Below are 23,021 nucleotides of genomic sequence, written 5' to 3'. Positions count from 1 at the left end.
TGTATCGCCTGCCAGAGGCTTACAGGTCAAAGAGTTGTGTGAAATCTTTTCGAGGCAGAGTGTGAGTAAAATATAAGGTATGAGCGTCGCAATTTTCTACGTCCTGTTTTTGTTGCATTCCCGCCTGCTTGATAAGAGCCTCAGTCACTGTTGACGAGCTTTTGTGAATAAAGGACTCGGATTCGCTCAGTCTCTGTCTGGTGTTGTACATACTGCCATATGTTTGTCAGTTGTGATCAATAGGTATGTGTTAAGTGCTTTTAACATTTTACATGACTTTAACATTACATTTATGGTTGACCTTTGACATGACCTGTGTTACAGCTCATGTAAAAAAAAATGGATGCCTGAGCTCATCAGCGAGTGACATCAGTTCTTACCCTTACTCATTCAAAGTGAGTGATTTACTAGATTTAGACTTGTTAAGTCCTGTTTATATGTTTACAAAAAAAAAAAGTGCGACTACGAATGATTGATGATTGCTAGAGTCAAGACTTTGGCAGTTATTAGAAATTAAATTTATCTCAGCAAGTTTTTTTTAAAGTGGACCAAATCTTAAGTCTACCACTACCAAATAAATGATAAAAAGACATCAAGACAACAGAGAAAGCTGTAGGACAAAAGCAAAAGAAAAGTGTGATAGTTGAGAAAAAGGAAGGAACGGGACTTGAGAGCGGAAATTGCTGGAGAAGAAACTATAAGCGAGCTTTAGCAATGTGAAGGCTTCGACCAGGAAGCCACCACGTTCAAGCAGATACAATGGCTTACAGGAAATCTGTTTAACCTGAAGGTGTGCGAGCACGCGCGCAGACACGCAAAAAATGTCCCAAGGATGACAACCTGAACTATTCCAACTATGCCATTCATTGTTGTCAAAAAAATAAATAAAAAAGAAATCAAGACGATGGAGACCACATACCTCAGACAATCACAGTTGATATAACATCCTGTGTGCATGAGTATTCATGTGTTTAAGTGTACGGACATGTGAGACAGAGAGAGAGACACAAACACACTAGTGAGAGACCAATTATCGGCCGAGACGATTATCGGGGCCGATATTTGCCGATCAGCATCGGTCTTTTTTTTTTCAACTTTCAAGGCCATTAAATTAAAAGCTGGTTTATTTTGGCTTGCTGCAGCACACTTCTCTCTCTCTCGCTCTCTGCTGTGCTGGTGGCCCTGCCTGCAGAAGCAGATTTGCCAAGTACCGTGGCTCAGGAGTGCTGTGCACTTTTTGTTGAGACTTTTAAAACTAAGTTGTCCATTTTCCAAGATCTAAAAAAAAAAGCTTTAACATGTTGAAAATTACTAAAGTTGTTTGATAAATATGTTCTTAAAGGCATTTAAACTAAGTCTAGTTTTGGAGTTTTTAATTTACAAAAATTTCACAACCCTTTTTCAACAAATGAATATCGGTTTCAAATATCAGTCATCAGCCTCCATGACTTCTAATAATCGGTTTCGGCCCAGGAAAAAAGCATATCGGTCTATCACTAACACGCGCAAACGCCTGGATAGAGCCGTTTGAGGTGGTTACAGTGAAAAAAGATGAGTCCAGCTCTGTGAGATCATTCAAGTGTTTGCCGCAAAGCTGGCTTGAGGGTCTGCAAGGAAGCACTTGAGGTCTGTTGAGGTCTGGAGCAATTGCAATCCTTTTCATCAGGAGCCACTTAGAGCAAGCTGCCTTACCAAAACACATCGCTCAACAAGAAGCTGAAATGTATCAAAATAAGTGATTACATGTACATATTGCAGTGAACGGAGGCAACAATAATGAATAACCTCTTTTGGTATTTGAAGTTAGTAATAAACAGCTTAGCTTGAGCTCCAGCTGACTGTGTTGCTTGCTCGCAAATAAACTATTATTTGGACTGGGTCAAGTGTCTTGAATTCAGATTGCTGTTTTGCAACTTTTGAGAAAATGCAAATGGTCTTTATCATGAACTCTTAGGACGCACAAGTGCCTGTAAACACAAAAAAAATATGCTTATGCTATTTCTTTACAACCAGCAACTTGAACTTTTTCCAGTCAGTCAAACATGTCAAAACACAAACTCATCATCATCATGTTAAGTAAGATGATGTGAAGTTTAAGAACTGAAAATAATAATGGCGATGACGCAGAAAGGGAAAAAAACTTAGGCTGGAAACAAAAAAATACTCATCTACTGTATGTTTCTTTTAACACGTGTTTTGCGTTTTAAATAAATAAATAAATACATCTAAATAAGTCCAATAGAAAGTTTTAATTAGTTTTAAGAGCATGTTTATTGATTTTTAATAGTTTTTATTTCAAATAAATTTTTTTTATCTGCTTCATTTTATAGTTTAGTTTTAGTATTTGCATTAGTCTTTTTGGGTATGGCGTGTTTGTCGAGTGCAAGATGTAAAAAAAACAACAACAAAAAAACACTGTTTCACCAACCTTCCTCTGTATGTCCAAATGATAATACCGAAATAAATGTGAAATAAACCTTGAAAGCTCTTGTATGATAATAGCTATCAAAAGCTAAACGAAGGACATTTTTACTATCAAAACTATTGTTTTATAAACATTAACTGTAGGTGATCGTTTTTGAAAACGCACTCTCCTTTTTATTTTGTTTTATTAATAAAATGTTTTTTTCACATTTAGCTGTAGTTATTTTGGTAATTATAACAACCTTGGTGTCCGTATATTATAATGAATATCCGGTTAGGAAAAACACGCTGCAAGTACATGTCTAATTGTGACCGGGTCATGAATCATCACCACACACCACATCCAAGCATGTCAGAAGAGAAGTAGAACCAAATGTACTCGGGTTTTAGGTGTCACGTGGGCTGAAGCATGGCATGGATTGCCCCCTGAAATAACAATTGTATGCAAGCAATGAGCACATGACCCACTAAAACAAGTATCTCATTCACAAGTTATTTATTGTCTATTGTCTATTTAATTTTACACTAGACATTTTCATCATTGTGACATTTTTGCATAGTTCATTTTTAAAATTCAGGTTTGTAACTGAAGAACACATCCATGTACATAGAGGTATTGTATTGTTTTGGATTTGCAATAAGCACGGCTTTTGAGTAGAAGATAAAGATAAGGCGTTGAATCTCGGCTCGTCACGAGTATGTACCAGAAAATTGCCAAATATGCTGGAGGACAGACAAGTTTAGGAATCTCACACTTGAAAATGGTGTAAACAGCGTGTGTAACGCAGTAAGTAGTAGAAAGTACCAGTTGCAATCGCATGAAAAGGTGTTGCAGTTCACAGAGTGAATGAAGACCACAATGTATAAAAGCCACTGACATTCAACTCCAGCCATGTGGTGAGTCATGAGCGTTTATTAGCCGAAAACAGAGGACCCCCAGGGTCCGGGCTGGCCCACAAATAGCAAAATTCAGAGGATTATATATATCTATGCATTGAAAAAATAAAAATAAAAAATATTTTAAATTTATTTTTAAAAAAACTGTTGATATATTATGCATTTTCTACAAAAATGGGGGGTAAATAGGGTTAAAAAATATCTCCCCAGAAAACAACAAAAACTGATTTTAAATGTTTTTATAATCTTATTTCATCTAATATTAATTAATCTAATTTATGTATAAGAATATGCTAAGACGTGGGTGTGAATATGCAGGGATTCCAATGTATCAGTAAATTAAATTATTTCCTCATCAAGAGCCCAAATCAAAATTTCGTTGTTTTAGCATCACAACAACATTATCACTAAAATCACCAAGTTCTTTTTCTCCGCTTTTTAGTCAAGAACCATTGTGTTTGCTGGAATGAGCCCATGTGCTAATGCTGATTATTAAAGACAGAAAACAACTAGGGAAAAAAACTCTGGTGGGAGAAGCGAGTCTACTCTTTCTTTTTGTAGCTTCGGTGTCTCATATTGTTACAGAACACAATATTGGAAACGGCTGGCAGTGAATGACTTACAAGCAGTCATATGATGGTTAAAATAAACCAGGTTGCTATAATCCTAAGGCAGTAAAACAAATGCACATCTGGAAGCCCACCAGCATAAGCAAAGACCGATCGGTTGCCTATTCAGAGAAGCAGAGATTAAGTGCATTGCTAATGGGTACATCTGATGTCTCATTTACAAGTCTATCCACCTAAAGCTGGGAAATTTATTAGCGAATGGATGACAGACATCAAAGAGAAGTTGCACTGTAAATTAGCTCAGTGGAGGCACCAAAAATCCATGTCAGTGCAACAGGTGCAAAGATCAGCCAAGTCGAACATAGCCTTTATGCAGCACATGCCGCGCACACGCTGACACGCGCGCACAAGGCAACAAGACAGGGCATCTCTACTTCTCAAATTAGCCTGCAGTCAAGTGACAATGGAACTCTGGGAAACGCTCGCTGTATTGATGCCAAAGTGGAGAAAACGGTTGCCCTCCGGCTAAACTTGCTGCATCACATCATGTGCTGCTGCCTAGCATGACTGACTCCCTCCCCACTGCACTATACACCACCTCCGCCCGTGACACAAGATCTGCAGTCTGACCTGCTAAGCATCGTCACCGTGGGGTACGCGAGGGGCAGCGTTGATTGAAAATAAAAATGCACCAGGGGGAGCGGCATTCTTTTGTCATGACGGAGCTCCTACTGGTAAGTAAAGGTGAACCATCCCAAATATAACTGGGAAGGGGATGACCAGTAAGGGAGTGGAGTGTCACAAGGCTTTGTCGTTCTCCGTAGTGATGGAGATTAAACAAGGAAGGAAGTAGATGGGCCCTTATACTTGCAGGTATAATCATTAGTGGGATAATTTAAGAAGAAGTGTCACACAAGCTTTCAATGTCAAAACCTCCTCACTTTTCTTCATCACAAAGTGAGGAGCCACCCCCTTGCGAACTAAACACACGACCATTTTCTGGAGCAGCTAGCGGGATCACTGCACTTGCTTTAATGAACCAGTTTAAAATAACATTTTGACAGTTATAATGCACATTTCATAGTAGTCATATTTGTAAATGGTCACGTATGATTTGAAAAAAATAAATAAAATAAAAATAAAATAAAAATAAATATATATATATATATATATATATATATATATATATATATTGTGAATTCAATACAAATTGCAATTTCTGTCAGAAAAATTACAGTTTAATAATCAGAAGGTCCGTCAGCGTCTGCAATTCCTGAGGGTCCTCAGGAAATTCAAGCTGGACAGCAAGCTGCTGCTGGCCTTCTACCACTCGTCCATCGAGAGCCTGGTGACTTAACCGTGTCTCCACCTGGTACAGCGGCTGCACCGAGGCAGACAGTGTGAGGCTCCAGGAATGATAAAAATGACAACTTCTGATTGACCGTTCTTTATGATGTAATGTTGACCACAGCCCCGGTTAACAATACGGTGAGGAACAAAATTGCGCTCCATGATGTACTTCCATCACCCTCTTCTTTCAACGCTGTAATTTCCCTATTCATTGGAAGAGTCGCACGGCAGGAAGACAAACACAATGACGGAAAGTGGAGTCCGAGGTGTCAGAGGCCAGAGGAGGGTGAGAAGGTCAACGGCGCGCTGCCTGCCCAGAAGCGCCGTATTATCAGGTCTACAGGATGAGCAGCAAACAAAACAACCACAGAGGTCCAAGATGGTTGATGGCCCAAATTCCATTTCCACCTTGCTCACGGTCAACGAGATAAATAGAAGTTGAAGCTAACCTAACCAAATCCAGTTGGAAAAAATTCTGTGCAGTGTGTTACGTTTAGCTCCATCATGAATCGTTTCCCCAAAATGGCACTGCCGTTGTTCATCTTTGCTTCCCGCTGTTAACAACAATCCTGGTTTTGCTTTGCTGATATGTTATGCAACGGTCGACACATATGGTTCATTTTAGGGCTAGATATTTTTAGATGGCCATGTTGATCTGTACCACAGAAATTAGAGATACAGAACAGGAAGAATCATCTAAGAAAGTTTCCAAATTCTCCTGTATGCAATTTGGGCTTCATAAATGCCATATGTGTAGGAACTGCAATGTCAGAATAAATACTTTGTGGATTGTATTGTAAATGCCGAGCTTTTGCAGCTAAGCATTGTTACAGAAACAAGCTCAAAATGTGGATTTGAGACTCAGCAGAGATTGAAAACATGCAGTGAGTTAAGCGTGTACAACTTGATAGCAGAAATGTTAGCCATTTTCCAAAGTCAGTTCCCTCACAAATTCATCATTTCTTAAGATCAGAAGAAATGCTCAGTTTTGTCATGGATTTTCTAAACATCAAATAGATTTAACGTATTTAAAAAATGAAAAAAAAATGAACACTTCCAAAACAAAAATGTAATATGAAGAATCAATTGTCAGATGTAGCCCTGGTTTTTTTTTTTCTTTTGTTTTCTGGCTCAAACTAATAAAAATTCACCTGCACTATGACTCACACAGTTTAATCACAGTTCAAGTAAAAAATTGAAATAAAAGTAGCCTACAGCTGGTAGCACAAAAAAAAATCCCCACTGAGAAACCACAGGATGTCATGGAACTGTTACTGTAAACTGCAGATTACCTCGGCAACGTTGACGCCGAATCAAGCCTAATCCAGTAAATTCTCTCATATCTGTTTCACAACATTTCAACATTTGTGGAATTGATGTGATGCCACATGTGAAGGGAATGTCAAACATCTGGGATGTTTTGGTTTACCTGCCTGCGAAGCGTCAAGAACTAGACCTACAGCACTGCCTTTGCAGTTCATACACAGACATGTTCAAATGCTAGTTTTTTGATATTTCCAAAAAAAAAAGAGAGAGAGAGAGAGAGAGAGAGACTATGATAAATAAATTATCCTCCATTAATGTGAAGTACCTGTTAAAAGCATCACAAAAAATTGAAGTAGAAAAAATTTGATTCATCAGTTTTTTGCAATTAATTTGTTAAAAATTTTAAATCGTTTTACAGCACTAATTAGTTACAATATATTTATGTAGTCCGACTAAGATTCCTTTGAAGGAATCAGAATTGAGCAGAAAAATCTACCCGTTTATATCCATCTCGGTGGGTGGGCATTTTGCCCAGTGCTGTTGACTGAAAATGACACATCATAGTGCCTCGGGGCACAGCTTGCGAACGTCATGTGACCAAACCCCGAAAACAGGTGAGCTGTGATTGGTCGTTACCTGAGCCCTCAGGCACTGTGATGTCATTTTCAGTTGTTACCTGAGATGGATCCAAAAGGATGGATTCATTTCCAACCATCCATACCACAATCTGAGCCGCTTATCCTCACAAGGGTCGCGGGCGTGTTGGAGCCTATCACAGCTGTCAACGGGCTGTAGGCAGGGTACACCCTGAACTGGTTGCCAGCCAATCGCACACTGATTCATTTATATTCCAAAAACACATTTTATTATTCAGAATGCCGTGTATTAGAGCAGAGGGGTTTTATGGTAAATAAAATATTTGACTTGACTTCCCCTTCAAGAATATCTTGGTGTTGTTGAACGTCTGCATTTTTGTAACGCCCACTTTCATTAACCAATGCAATAAGAACCATTTTCATTTACAATATCAATTTTATGTTATGTTATAGCAAGGAAATATTGCTGTATTTACTTGCACTGATGGGACGCCATACAAGTTCGTTGGAAAATGCATAATGACAATAAAAATTCTGATTCAGATTGTGAACAAGATTTTTCAACAGAGCCTAAATTATCATGTTATGGATTTCATGTGCAAAATCACAACACAAAACATCAAAAACACTGCTGAGCTCAAAGAGTGAGGAATGAAACAAGTACGGTAAACAGCTTTATCCTGAGCTTGCAGAAGAGTACAATGAAACCCTGCATCAGCGTGCGCAGCGCCGGCCTTTCGAACGCAAAAAGCTAATGTCTGATAATGACCCTGCAAAGGAACAGGTGCTTCCTCTGCCGCCTACAGAGGCCATGTTTAATTTATTCACCATAGGCTCCAGTAACGCTTCTGCTCCTCATCAGCTCAGCTAAAACTTGTAAAATGTGAATGCTATTTCACAAGTATAAATAAACCTGTGGATTGTGCGTCAGAATGCCTGCAATGAATGGCATGCTATTAAACGTACAGTTAACGAATGGTGATCAATCCCAATGGACACTTTTAAGATCAACATACCGCCCGCAAAAAAAAAAAAAAAATGTGACTGTGAATTGTCTGGACAGGAGAAACTATTCCTCAGAGAGGAAAGGAAATACAATGTGCACCCGACTACTTGTGGAACAACCTCAGCACGTGGCCACAGGAGTTTTAAAACAATAACAAAAGGATGTCACTTGCCATGTTGCAAACACGTTCTGAGCTTTCATCTGCACAGTCAACACGATAGATTTCTGTAAAAGTGGTTTTATCTTTCAACGGAAACTACATCATCACTAATCCATATTAGGACAAATGAAATTCAGTTGGCCCTTTTAATGAAATAAAGCTGTGCTACTGAAAGCAGTACATGCAACACAATACAATACAACTTTATTTATATAGCGTATTTCACAAGAGCTGGAGCTGTAACAAGTTTAGGATCTTTTAAATGTGTGTTTTAATGCAATTATCTCATGAAAAAAAAAAAAAAGACAAACCACACAAAGGCTGCATGCTGTGCGCACGTTGTTGACTGTCTGTGTGTCAGTTGCGGCTCCAAGTGCTCACGTTTCAGTGTGCTCATAAAATTTGGTTTAAAACTTTCGACATTCTGTCTTTTACCCAGTGGCGTGGCGTGGTGCGTGAGTCTTCAATTAGTGTGGAAAAATGATCACTGAGAAGCTTCAAGGCAGAGATTTTTTTGTATTTTATTTTATTTTATAGTAATCTAACCGTTTGAGTTATTCGATTACTCAATCCATCTCTACACCACAGCCTTTCTTCCTAACTGATTGGACATGTTTATGTATAGCATAACATGAAGTATGAACAGTCTAACAATAAATAAAATGACATAAAAAAAATGCAACAGGACATTTCACGTGTCATTTTAAGTCTAATTATTTCACAGCTGTTCCGTGTGTTCCAAATGAACAACGGATGGTGAACATGGTGAGCACAGTGGTGGCTCAAAAATAAAAACGCAACACAAACACAATTTCTATAACAGGGTGTGCAACAGTTTAATACTCGCCGCGCACAATGGGCAAGGAGAGCGCCACTGCCAACTACTGGAGTGGACGCGCAATTACACTTTTATTGTAGCACCGCGGAAGAAAAGCATGTTCCACAGGGTCACACGTGTCACCCTCAGCATCGCACCGCGCCCCTCCAGGGGGGCCCGCCCCACTATTTGAGAAGCACTGGTATATGCCAAGTGGGATGCATTTGGTTCCACAACAACTGCCTGAACATGCCTGATGATGTCATCATTTGCTTCAATGCAGGTTCTTAAATCATCTTGTGCTGATATGACAGAGTGGGGCTTATAAGTGGGACCGTGGCAGCATTTGGCAAATATGAAAACATATTTCATCATATAGCCAAAAGGAAACTTTAAAGGTCCTAAATTGCTCTGCTGTTTGACAACCACATACACTGCCGTCCTAAGAGCCCTACAGTCGAACTAAGAACCAAAAACGTCAACAATGGAAATAATATACTGCTACACCGTGTTATTATGCTGTGAGAGACTCCCCCCCCCCTCCCCAAAAAGAATCCCAAACATCTCACCCAGGTCAATATTAATACAATACTTCTTGAACCCCATCTTTCGGGAATTTTAGGGATACATGCCAAAAAGTCATCGCTTTCAGTATCTGCTTTAAAGAGCTTGATGGTGACAAGCATGATTGAGTTGGCTTACAGTAAACTGCGCAAAAAATGTTGGCAGTAAAAATACGACATATGGCAACAATGTAACAATACAGGGATTCCGTGTAAAGCCATTTCGATTCCTCAAGGCCTCAGGAGGCTTTAGAGTGTTGAGAACAGACGATATCATTCATGCATTTAAAGGGCTTAGTAATACAGATATACAGCAAATAAAACAGGTGACAGGTTTCAATTAGTGCTTGAACAAGGCTAAAATGATTTCTGGCCAAAACAAAAAGAGACTTTGACGTGAATATTTTGTGCATTTGTGAGATCAAACTATAAAATAAGACTGAGAAAATGCTTTTGATGGCGAAATAATTTATTTTCACTATGAGACACCACAAGTGACATTGACCGCATGGCATAAGTTGAACATTAGAACATACTGTCCAACTTTGAGGGTGAGCTTCCTAAATTTGTGTCCCTCATAATCAACGTGAAAAGCCGAGATTCACGGCCTGATCTTTGTGTTCTACTCAAAAGCTGTTCTGATCTGAAATCCAAAGTGATGCGATGCCACCATCTACAGAGCTTCGTCATTACAGGGCTTTACGACTCCAAATTTCACAAACAAGCCTGGCGAGACCCTATTCCACGCCTATACATCAGGTCAGCGGCAGTAGACAGCTGGATTCCAGTGAACGAATATAAACGTCCACGGCAGTGAATGAGTTAATGAATGGATTTTATTCATCACTAATTTAATGGCATGAGAGAATCTGCCTCTCAGGTGGTTCTGGATCTCTGAAATGATGCCAGTCTTCTGGTGCAGTGAATAGGTTTGCCCTTTGCAAACATCTACCTCAACTTCACAATATCATGTTTTGCGTTTAGACCTTAAACTAGTTGAGAGGGAATCAACAATGCCTCTTCTGGTTGAGGCAAAGTAGTGCCTGAATTCCTTCAAGATGGTATTTGCTTAGACCGTAAAACAGAAATACTATGAACGCTCTTCAGTTGTTCTGTAGCTTCAATTCATCCTGTCCCATTTCCGGCTGATCTCACAGGACTTTTCAGCATGGAAAATCCTGCTTGCTTGACAGCTCCAGCTTTGTTTCCTGGTATGTTTAGCATCACTAGGGCACATAAACCATTGATTACTCATGAGTTGGTCTTCCTGACAAACACATGATCTTGTTCCCCCCGACTGGCCAGGACAGCATCCTGCTAAGTGGAATGTACTGTTTAGATTTTCTCGCAATGTTTTACAAACATCATGAGACAGACGTGCGGTGCGACATGTCAAACTACGGTGACGTGACTCAAAGCCTCATGTGATAAAATTTTGCTGCATTCTTTTCTGAGTCGGCGACATGGCGGGGATCTTGAGTGACTAAGAATATCGCTGAAGAAGAACAATGTCATTAAGGCTCGTCATGATGAAGCGGCAAGGAGAACAAGGCCAGAGAAATGATTGCTCGCAGTGCTAAGGGAGATTCCTTCCCTACTGAACTGACCCTGACCTTTGCCAAGACATGCTGAAACCAAATCTTGAAATATAATTTACCTAACTCACATAACCACGACCAAATGTGAAACGTTTGTTTTATTTTCTGATGCCTGTATTCAGCCAGCAGCGTGCAAGTTTTTGGGATAACATCAGCATCCTTCCCGGAAGTTGGAGCCACGATCCTCATTAAAAAAAAAAAATTACACAATTGTTTACAGGCTGGTCAAGTGAAGCCTTCCAGAAGAATTTTGAACATTTTCATATCGCTACTATTTGCGTTAGAAGAACAAGCTTAGTTGTGTGCCAGGGAGGAACACATACAAATGTGCTTATTAAGTGTGAGGGTTTGGTTAAATATGCTGCTGTGAACATAGGTCTGGCGACTGAAGAATTCAAGCGGTGTATCGTTTTAAATGAAAGGCAAATACTTAATTTTGATTGTGGCAATAAGAATCGTATTCAGCAGGGGTGGGCAAACTTTTTGATTGGCGGGCCACAATGGGTTCGGGGCCGGACCAGGAGCAGATGGATGGAGTGTTTTGGTAACCTCACCTCATCGGAGAAAAAAGAAATGCATTTAATTTTTAATGAAAGTGAACAAAAGCCTTACGACAATATATATGTCTTTGAAAAACCACAGAAAATAAAACATTAACAAGGTTTATTCATTTAATTTTTTTATAAGTTCGGCGGGCCAGATTCAAATGTTTAACGGGCCGCATGAGGCCCCCGGGCCGTAGTTTGCCCACGCCTACTGTACAGACATGAAAACAGGCGATACAGAGAGCAAAACACTTGGTGACAGAGGAAATGTTATCTGTCCCCTCTTAGCCCCCCTCCCACTGCATTTCTTTTATTCGTGAAAGAAATACACATTATGTTTAATTACACTCGTGTTTACTTCGAGCAACATCGGGCACAAGTTGACGTAATTTGTTGGTACTCAATTTGTGTCCTCTGATGGGCTGGCAACCACTTCAGGGTTTTCTCTCACCCAAGGACAGCGGGGTTAAGTTCCAGGACGCCAACAACCCGCGAGAGGACAAGTAGTTCAGTGGATGGATTATTAAAGGTGTAAAGTAACAGTAAGAACAAAACGAAAAATGAATGTGCATAAGTTAGTCAGATGTTCGACTGTGCGAGTGGTCTTTGAACGCATCTCGAGTCCAATGCAGAACGCGAGTGACTAATTTGTTTTTCCTTTGCTTCAGTCGACGCAGCTTCCGGCAGTTACAAAACACCGGATTTTCCGGACTATAAGCCGCTACTTTCTTCAGAGATTTTGAACCATGCGGCTAAAACAACGGTGCGGCTTTTCTGTGGATTTTTCTTTCACCAGTAGGGGCGCTCTAGAGTTCAGAAAATACACTAAATAAATCTCGATTTTTTTTTCTTGTGGGTCTGTTCTGTTTTAATTAGTAAAGTTGTTGCCGTGTTAAAATGGCACTGTTTTAACAATCTGTTTTTGTGCATTCACAGTACAAAATCGTTCTGTACATGCAGTAAACAACCAATTTTTACCAATATAGAAAACTGCGTCTTATAGTCTGGTGCGTTTTGTATATCAGTTAGATAGTTCAAAATGTAGGTTTTTTTCCCCCTTTGTTCCCCCTGCAGGTAAACATGGCTCCAGCGTAGACAGCAGGAATGAGCGTGATGATCGAACAATGTCTGCAGGCTACATGTAAAAGACTTACCCCCATGTTTAACACCGAACTATGTGGCATTTTAACCTCACAGGTGTCGTTTCCAAGACAACACTCAGAAAACATACACAAACACAAGCACAAGGCCAACCAAGCACAAAGATAAACAGTTATCTAGTCCAACTGTAGAGTGTGTGGCACATGCACAGTATCACGCTCGCTTGGGATTTGTTCCACTATGCAAAAGCAAACTATGTTTGTTATATTGTCATAAACAATTTAACAATAAAATCTAAAAGAGTAGCGTTCAGACACATTTAAGAGGTTCCTAATCTCAAGGTTGCAGCTATAGAATATTTTTGGAATCAACTAACTAGATTATTAGATGGATAATTAGATTAAAAAATGGTTTTACATTATCAAACTCAAAGAAGTGCATGCGCATTTTTGTCCACTTGGTCGCCATCCTCACATTCAATTTTTTTTATGTTACTTTGAGTGAAGTATATTAGGGCTGCCAAAATCAGTCGACTAGTCATGACATCCCAGATCAAAATTTTCATTAATTAGTCGATGAGTCCATCCATCCATCCATTATCTGAACCGCTTCTCCTCACGAGGAGCGCAGGGGGTGCTGGAGCCTATCCCAGCTATCTTCGGGCAGTAGTCGGGGGACACCCTGAACTGGTTGCCAGCCAATCGCAGGGCACACATAGACGAACAACCACCCGTGCTCACACGCATACCTAGGCACAATTTAGAGCGTCCAATCAACCTGCCACGCACGTTTTTGGAATGTCGGAGGAAACCGGAGTACCCGGAGAAAACCCACGCAGGCACGGGGAGAACATGCAAACTCCTCACAGGAAGGCCGGAGCCAATCAAACCCACGACCTCTGCACTGTGAGGCTATCGTGCTAACCAGTCGGCCACCGTGCTGCCCTTAGTCAGCTAACATCGATGAGTTGTGTTGGCGAGCGTTGATGCGCTGTCGGAGGACACATTTCAACATATTTTATCTTCTTTTTTACGGTGAAACGATCCCGAACATCTTACATTCTTTCTTTAACAGCGGACTCTTTCCTCCTGGCTCATCGACATTGCGCCAAAATATTTTTACACAGGAGTGACATTAGTCTGTGTAGAAATATGTCCTGCGAAGCTTTGAGGCAGACATTTTGCCTCAAACTTTTTGGGTAGTTGGATTATTCTAGTTTTTCCATTAATCACTACAGCCCAAGTCGTTTAGGTTCCTTGATTTCAGGTTACGAAAACATGCCCCAACTTCCCAAACATTGTTTTACAGCACCCAACGAAATTTGAATCCTTATATTAGCGTACAATGCGATGGAAATATACTGACCTCCATTGAAAGACATCTCTCATCCATAACAGATGAGGATTTGAGCTGGTTCCTATCATCATCACTTGCCTGAAAAAATTAGAAACACATTTTTGCGCGCACGAGTTGTAAACGCTTTTTCTTGGTGCATTCCTCATCTGTGGTTATTTAGTTTGCTGGGGGCCACTTGTGACCACAAAATGCTTTTCGTGCTCAGCTCCATGCACTGTTTTCACCAGATGTGTTTCTTGTTTGTAAATGACTCATTTTCTTTTTCATGGAGCAGAGACAATCTGCAACTAATAATGATCGACATACCAGCGCAGAACACAGCCAAGGAGCAAATTGCTGAGTGGGTCCGCTAAACAAGATGGTGTATCTTCATAAACCTTCAAAGATGGAATTCTTGTCATTTGGCACAACTCAGCCAAACATTGTCACACATGACCAAATAGTAGGAAGGAAGAATTTATGGACGAAACCTTTCTGTCCTAGATCCTTGGACTCGCGGGGAATAACGAGGATTCATGTGGAATCCCATTCAGCCTGCTATCCATCTATTTAATTCCATTCTTGGACATTTTGTTTTATTTCAAAAACTGGGAGTACGGTGCACCATTGAATGTATAATTCTGAATACACATCCTTGTAGCTCATAACAATTAGGAACATAGCTAACGCTCTGCTCTCTCTCTCTCTGTGCCCTCCAGATTCTACCATGTCTCAATTTAAGAGTATGTGGAAGCATAATGAAGAAGCAATGCAGGGTCACACTATCGAAACAGAAAACTAAATAAATTATCACACCCACAAGGATACAAAAACAATACGCAGGTCCTCAAGTGACATCTGGAAACGCTAAACTAAATAGATTTAGCAAAACATGTGGCTGTGTTTCTATATTTAAACGTGACGAAACCTCCACAGGATACTTGAGAGATGATTCTAAGAGAAGCGAGCCAATATGGTTTATCACCCAGTGTGTTTTAAAGACCAATGCGGGACTTTGAAGTAGGACCAAGTAAATCCAACGCTAAAATCAATTCAATTCATTTTTGTGGAAATCGGCATCTTTCAAAAGGATGACTGATAGCGCTGACTGTAAATCATGGTCAGGTGATGAACTCCACTCCGGCGCTCAGGTGGCGACAAAGCCAAGTTGCGGTGGCGTTGTTGGCAAACAGTTTCAGAGCCCCGTCGGCATCTGCGTTCGAGCTAGCGCCCTCTACGTTCTTCTTCCTTTCTTATCTATAATTTGGTTTGTGATCTGCCCCCTAGTGTTCAGATTGAGACGCCACATGATATATCCATTCATTATTTGTAACGCTTCTCCTCAAGAGGGCCGCGGGCGTGCTGGAGCCCATCCCAGCGGTCTTCGGGCAGTAGGCGGGGCTCAACCCTGAAATGGTTGCCAGCCAATCGCAGGGCACACATAGACGAACAACCATCCGCGCTCACACTCATATCTCATATCAACCTGACATGCATGTTTTTGGAATGTGGGAGGAAACCAGAGTACCCGGAGGAAGCCAAAGCAGGCACGGGGAGAACAAGCAAACTCCACGCAGGAAGGGCAGAGCCAGAATCGATTACTTTTTTTTACATGACTTTTTATAAGCATGGTCCCCCAAAATCCCATCTGCGCCCCTGATTGTGGACCATCTCTTATATCAGCGACTACTGAAGGCTCCATTCAAGCAAAACAGTGTATGGCTACAATTAGCCTCATCAAGTGAGATTCTAAAGAATGCGTGATGGTGTACTCTCTCGGCTTAGACGACTGACTCATATTATGCAACTTGTTGGCCTCAACACCTGCTGTTCTGTTCGACATCACTTAGCTCTTGAACCTAATACCTCAGGTTGTGATCTCTGACATTCCCCAAACTCAAAACACACGGCGCCTAAGACATGGAGAAGTTTAGCAACAGAGAGCGACAGAACTCCAGACAAGAGTTGGCGTTAGGAAACTGAAGTAGTTTTGTTAACAATCTTGTAAAAGAGTTACCAAAGCAACGATGAGTGTTTATAAAACCATCCAAAATGTCATTGCTTCAGGCAGCATGCATACTCTTGTGGCTTGCATTTCTGCTGACTTTGCGCCATCCTGCATGGTTGGACGGTACTGTCATTCGCCAGATTTTTAGTTACTCTTCGTGCAATCATTGGACAATTAATTGATCAGTCATTTCATGCAACACACAAATAGTCGCAATATGATCCTTGGAAAATCTTGAAAGGGCTATTGTTTTCTCTTCATAAAGGGAATTTACCTTCTACCCATGTAATCCTTTGTTTTGGCATAGTTATCTTGTTAAAGACCATAATAGCAGAAAAGTTAAATGTCATATTTAAGAAGTTTTCTGTGGTTTGATAAGCATATTGGCTAGAACTGTACTCACAAATGCGGCTGTGTTGCAACAAGACAGAAGTTTTCAGCCTATTTTCCTTTTTTAGACGTGTATACTACAATTTGGGTGTAAATGACCAACAGTGAAATTATGTATGCACAATTGAACAAACCGAAACTCAACTGAACTGAGACAAGAGTCGTCTCTGAAGCCCTAAACAGGTGGCAAGCTTTTACACCGTCTCCACACGAGCAGTTTTTACCCTGACATTTACAGACTTGTTACGCCTTTGTTCTCTTAACTACAAGCAACCAAGCGCACATACCAGAGTAAATTTAACATAACCACATTGCGGATTGCGATATAAAGAATTACCAAAACCAAAACACTACGGCAGTATGTCATGATCAGTACTTCCAAGAGCTGCGCTGGGATCCGAAGTCATCATGTGGTTTTCGCTCCTTCACTGCCAAGACCACTAAGCTTACCAATGCGGTGCAGCCAAGACAAATGAACAAAAGTGATATACTGTAAGACAGGCGCCCACATCCTTTCCAGAAAGATACAGTTCACAGATATTTCTGCGAGGAAGATTGAGAGGTTGCCGTCCACTCCGATAAGCAAACGTGTGCTGCTCGATTGGAATGTCCGTGCAAAACGGGTAATAGACCCCCTGTCACAGACCCCCAATGGCGTTCCACAGATGGAAGAAGCAACTAAGAAAAGCTTTATATCACCAAAGACAAGACCGAGAGGGTCAATTATTCCAAAAATTTGAAGAGCTTGCTAATTAGTGAGCACAGGAAGCGCATTTGCGTAAACAGTTCATGATAAATGTGGCAGGAAATTCCATTGTCCATTAGATGTTGAATTCACTCAGGGTGGCTTGGTCTCACCAGTGTAAAAATGACACAATTTAAGTTGTCGGAAAACCAAGCATTTAACAGATTTGAATTGAATGTTTTCCCAAAAAGATTGTAAATTCGCAAACATTCTTCTCTGTGAAGCATTTTAGAATCGATTTTCCGAACATATTTTTCCATCGAAAAATTGAGTGAAGCAGTGGAAAAACTTTTCAGTCACGTGGGTTGTTGTAAAACACAAACATTTTCCTTCAATAATAAGACATTACTCCACACACAGACGATTTTTTTTTTATGAAACTGTTATCACTCACCATCTCCACCCCCTGAGGGAAAGCTGTCCCCTCCCAGTCCTTCTTGGGGAATCGTTGAATGATCTTCCCGCATCCTTCTCCTGAACCTGCCAATTAAAAAGGACAAAGAGAGCAACATAATGAATTCTGCTTTTTTTATGCATAGCTGTCTGAAATTTTAAAATAAAAATGGCCGAACTTTAACATTTTGAGCAGGAGTGGACAAAATGCGGCCCGAGGGCCACATGTGGCCCATTAAACGTTTTAATCCGGCCCGCCGAACTTGAAAACAATTAAATGAATAAACCTTGTTAATGTTTTATTTTCTAAATACTGTGGTATGTCAAGGAAAGATATTTTGTTGTAATGCTTTTGTTCATTTTCATTCAAAATTAAATGGTTTTTTTTTACCAAAACACTCCAGCCGTCTGCTCCTGGTCTGGCCCCTCTGTCAAATTTTAGAACCCATTGTGGCCCACCAATCAAAAAGTTTGCCCACCCCTGATTTTGAGTAATTCTTGGAAACTGTATTGATGTGGTAAAAAAGAAAAAAACTTTGAATTGTGAGAATAGAATCTAATCAATTTTGGAAATCTGAATCGATACCCAGATACCCAGCCTTAATGAATGAATATCTACCGGGGACTAAATGTCTGGATTCTTAAATTAAAAACAAATATTTGTTACTGACAGTGAATTAACGAGGGTTTTAAATGTGTTTCATTGTGTTTAAAGCATTCATAGACCTGTTAACATGAGTGGAATTGGGGCTTGGGGGAATATTTGAGAGAGCCAAACAAATTGTAGGTGATCAACATCTCGGAACAGCTTGAGTTTGGCTTTGGAGGTTCCACTTCATTTTGTCAATGGTTTGATAACTGATCAAGAATCAATTACGCAATCCCAAATCCTCAATAATCAATGTATTATTATGGCCATCCCTAATCAATAGCACAATTTGCTACACACGGGTATGAATGGAATTTGCAAAGTCAACATTCTGTTGGAAGATTTCCTTGTGCCAGGCTTTGGTGCGAGGTCAAGCGCCACAAGTTTGCCGCTGATCAAACGCAACATGTCATCATGATGGCATGTTGCTGACTGCTCCAGCTTTAAGAGTCGACAGCTTGCGCTCAACAACTGGTTGAGACCTAGACCTCTGTTAATGGAGGCGCAAATCAAAAGTCTTTTGGGTCTGTGGTTCATGTGCATGACTTGATCGAGTATCGCATGATAGCTTTAACACACACGAGCTGGAGCATCTTTTTACCGGTGAATGAGCGGGCGGGAATAGCAGCATCATTAAAATCATGAGCTCGGAATGCTCCCAGTTGTAATTTTCCAGCGAGGATGAAAATAAATGACGGAATTCCTCACATTCCAAGAGGCGACTCGCTCGTATTAAAACAAGCTGCACTCTCCAACGCTACCTCCCCCGATATAAAAAAAGAACATCAGAATGAATAATCAAAGCCATGCCGAGAAGACATGCTATTTTTAGCGTCCGCTCGCAAGACGCGTGGATGAAGTCTAAAAAGAAACAAATCAAGACATATTTAAGTCCTTTAGCAGAAGTTTAGACGAATCAGATAATTTGATGTTTGACATCAGCAGGACCAGCATCTGACATGTTCTGACACGTTGGCCCATTCGGCGAAAATTGACAAAACGTCAGATTTTTTTAAGCAATCCGACGAAACAAAACGTGCCATGCCATACTTAACAAATGTCATATTTGACTAAAGGGTTGTACTAAAATGTCATTTCCCTTAATTTGACTTTCATTTGCATAGTCAAAGAAAAACAAAGGCCTGACTGTGTTCAAACTTCAACTTCAACCGGCAGTAATAATGTAGGTGTCAGTGGAGTTTCCGTCAGTAGGTGATCAGTTTGAAACTTTACTCTCAACTCTGAAGGAAGGAACTTTTCCAAAGTGGTCAGGGTCACTAAAGTCTGAATCCGACCATAAACTGCCAAATGTGGAACGAAAACAACCAAAGAAAGGAGCAAAATTAAAATGTACTCATCGAATAACAATCATCATGCTCTGAGAACTGCACAATGCCGTTCAACGAGAGGTGCTAAAAGACAATACAAAAGCATCGTATTCGTAGGACATCTGTCAATAGCATTCCCAGTCCTGCCAAGCTATTATTTGAAAATTTCTCTGTCTTTCTGCCTAGAACAACATCTGATTATGGGATTAAAATAATATCTTTTCACGAAACAAACCACAACATGTGGGAGCGCTTCAAGAAATGGCATTCACAACAAGAATCCAAATTAAATTTCCTGCTGATAAACTAAATCCAATTCAAAATCATCAACATCAGCCGTGTCCAAGTCCGGTCGTCTGGAGCCCCAATCCAGCCTGCGTTCGAGAGTTCCCTAGAGCCAACACACCTGATTCAAAATTAGGTATCGTGAGTAGAAAGTTGTCGATTAATTTCATTAATTTTGACTAAGGCTGAACGATTATGGAAAATAATGGAATCTATTTTTTTTTCTAAAAATTGCAAAAGATGCAATTATTTTTTTTCATGGTAATTTACATTTAATTTTGAACAAAAACAATTAATTCATCTTTATTACAATAAACAATATCAGATATAGCTTATGATGCATTTATTATTATGAAAGACATTTTGTCCCTCTACTACAATTACAGGTGTAAACTTACTAAATACTTGGACATGTAGTCTTGTAAGAGTTCACCATGACAACATAATTCTGCCAAGTGGCATATAATAAAAAAATCATAAGAAATCAAAAAAACTAAACCGCAGATTTGAACAATGCAAATAAAACTGGTTGCACCATTTCAACATACCCAAATTTTCACATAGAAACATGATAAGCCAATGTGGCCTAAACCCCTTAAACACTAAAAACGTATCTATAGAGAAATAAATGCAGTGAGGTTCTAAACAATTCATTGATTATCAAAAATAATTATGATTTAATTCTATTACATATAATATAGACAGCATGAGATAGAAAATAACTCACACCAAGGGGCAACTCAAAGCCTACAATGATCTAACATACATTTGATGTCAGAGAAGCCAATTTGCCAAAATTACATAAGTGTGAATAAACAGTACACACACGGACAAAAAGAAGTGTATAAAAGGTCAAAAGCATTTTTCTTCCACGAAAGCACTTGTTTGTGGGTGTGTGGAGTCAGCCAGCAGCACAAAACAAACCCGCTTTGAGATTTTGCAACAAAGACGCAATTCATGATGCTTTCAGATGATGAAGCCCGGAATGGACTCGGCAACAACTTGCTCAAGTTCATGTGCGGCATTCAATGGAACTATCTCCCGTTGATTCTGTGCAACAAGTCTGCCAACAGAAACTGCATAAGGCTGATCTTAATTTCCGCATGATTACAACCTTGTACAAAAGATACCAGCTGACATACTATGACCACTTCATTTCATTTTCCATCCATCAATCCATTGTCTCAACACCACGTTTCCTGTTCAGGGTCACGAGACCTGGGCCCACCTCTGCTTTTGGAGAGAAATGCAGGTCACACCCTGGATTGGTCCCCATTCAAGCACAGGGCTGTGACAGAAACTTATTTGCACTTTTGGCTGGTTTGGTGTTCTGAAATTCCATTGAGAATTCCGACCAATGACAAGTGCGCTTGCGCACGCATGCGCACAACGTCGATAGTGATTTTGCGGGAAGTTTGGAACTTTTTGTCCTACCTATCGTTTGTTCGGTTAAAAGCGGGGATGCAAAAGGCACTCATGTTTTTATATACGGGGGGAACCGTGATTCATGCTGAATCCCGAGTGTGTCACTTGGCCCGCTTTTAGCCACCCGCAAAAACAAATTCAGGAAATCTGAAATTGTGAAATATGAAAAACAGCTTCACTTAGTTCGTAGTCTTTGCACATGTTTTCAACCATTGTCTTCAAACGTGCACAATGTATTTCGTAAGAAATCTCAGGATGCACTTAACATGGTCGTTAATATGTGACAGTTAATGCTATGAGGTGCTCCAGTCATGATTACCAGCCATATTCCTCATTAAATTAGTTTGTCATTTTAATTTTTTTCTTACGCTTTTCATTATCGTCCATCCGCCCATTTTCTCCATGGATGAGCTGGTGCTCATCCCTTTGCGATGTGCATGCTTTTGGAACGTGAGAGGAAGGAGAAAAGCTACCAAAGCATGGGGAGAACATACTAACTCCACACAGGAAAGCCGAAGACCGGAATTTAATCCCCAACAATTCATGTATTGTACTGAAACAGTTTACAGTAATAAAGGTTTCATAAAATGACAATGTAAATTCAATGTAAATTTTAATTTACGACCAGCTTCACAAAACAGATTATTGCCGCCCTTAGTTATACCATTGCTGTCGTTGAATATATTTTCTCTGAGTCAAACAAGGAACAAGTGGAGCTGAGCTTGATGCACAGAAAGTGGAAGCAGGGATAACTTCCGGTCCAGCACAGATCAACATTTGAGAGGGTTAAAAAAGAGGGAAGGGGACTGAATGTCTTTAGTCGCAGCTGCATGTTGCAGCTATCGTGGAAAAAACGTGCAGCTCTCTTCCGCAAAAACAAACACATGACAACAAATCATCAAGCGCTTTTGCAGCAGCGTATAAATAGACAGACAGCAGAGTGGGCAGGACGAAACCAAGCAGCCAAAACTTAATAAAACATGCAGGCACAGCTTGACTAGCATGAAAAGTTGAACTCGCTCATGTCAACAAAGATTTTTTTTCTTTTTTATGACAATCTGTTCCTTTTATGCAGCCCCCCAAAACTGCTGCGAGCAGAGTGACTGCAGTGCAGCCTCTTTTCCTTTTCCTTGACTGACATCCAGCAAAGCACAACCGCCGCAGACAGGATGTGGCTCATTTGGGATTCGTGAAGATTCCTTTGAGCTACAACCACAACATAAAAGTGTGTTACTCTGAGAAACAATGTTGCCCCGGGAGGGTACGCGGCACTGAGTGGGTTAATGAGAAAAACGAAGGCGTCCCTTAACTCGCCTTTTAGCATTGCGGCTAACCAGATGCTAGTCGCCAAGCTATGTAGCATCAACATCATCCCACTGTGAGTGTCGCCCTGGCCACAAAGCTCAATTTGCACACTTACCGGCTTTTTCCTGATCGTATCCCACAACAACAAAGTAGTCAGCCAATCTAGCCATGTCTGCTGCTTTTCCCGAGCTGTGCCAACACAATTCAGCATTTTTCCTGCTTCCAAAGCCCAGCCATTTTTTGACAGAAGGGCCGCCAGTGCGCAT

The 23,021-nt window shown here is 40.4% G+C and overlaps 1 protein-coding gene across 2 annotated transcripts in view; it reads right to left on the bottom strand.

The window, feature by feature from the left end:
* sbf2 (SET binding factor 2) overlaps positions 1 to 23,021 on the bottom strand; it is an 80,108-nt gene extending 57,087 nt beyond the window's left edge. For both annotated transcript variants that reach the window (XM_088295969.1, XM_088295970.1), the window contains exons 1-2: positions 22,871 to 23,021; positions 17,765 to 17,850 (exon numbers count right to left, since the gene is read on the bottom strand). In XM_088295969.1, the coding sequence (XP_088152095.1) occupies positions 17,765 to 17,850; positions 22,871 to 23,021 (237 nt within the window). The remainder of the gene's footprint in view (positions 1 to 17,764; positions 17,851 to 22,870) is intronic.

The sequence above is a fragment of the Idiotropiscis lumnitzeri genome, chromosome 5 (assembly GCF_059441095.1).
Source record: "Idiotropiscis lumnitzeri isolate Australia: NSW breed Sydney's pygmy pipehorse chromosome 5, RoL_Ilum_1.0, whole genome shotgun sequence".
In the NCBI taxonomy this organism is placed as follows: domain Eukaryota; kingdom Metazoa; phylum Chordata; class Actinopteri; order Syngnathiformes; family Syngnathidae; genus Idiotropiscis; species Idiotropiscis lumnitzeri.
The sequence above is the reverse complement of the archived record's forward strand: the minus strand, read 5'-3'. Positions and strand labels throughout refer to the sequence as shown.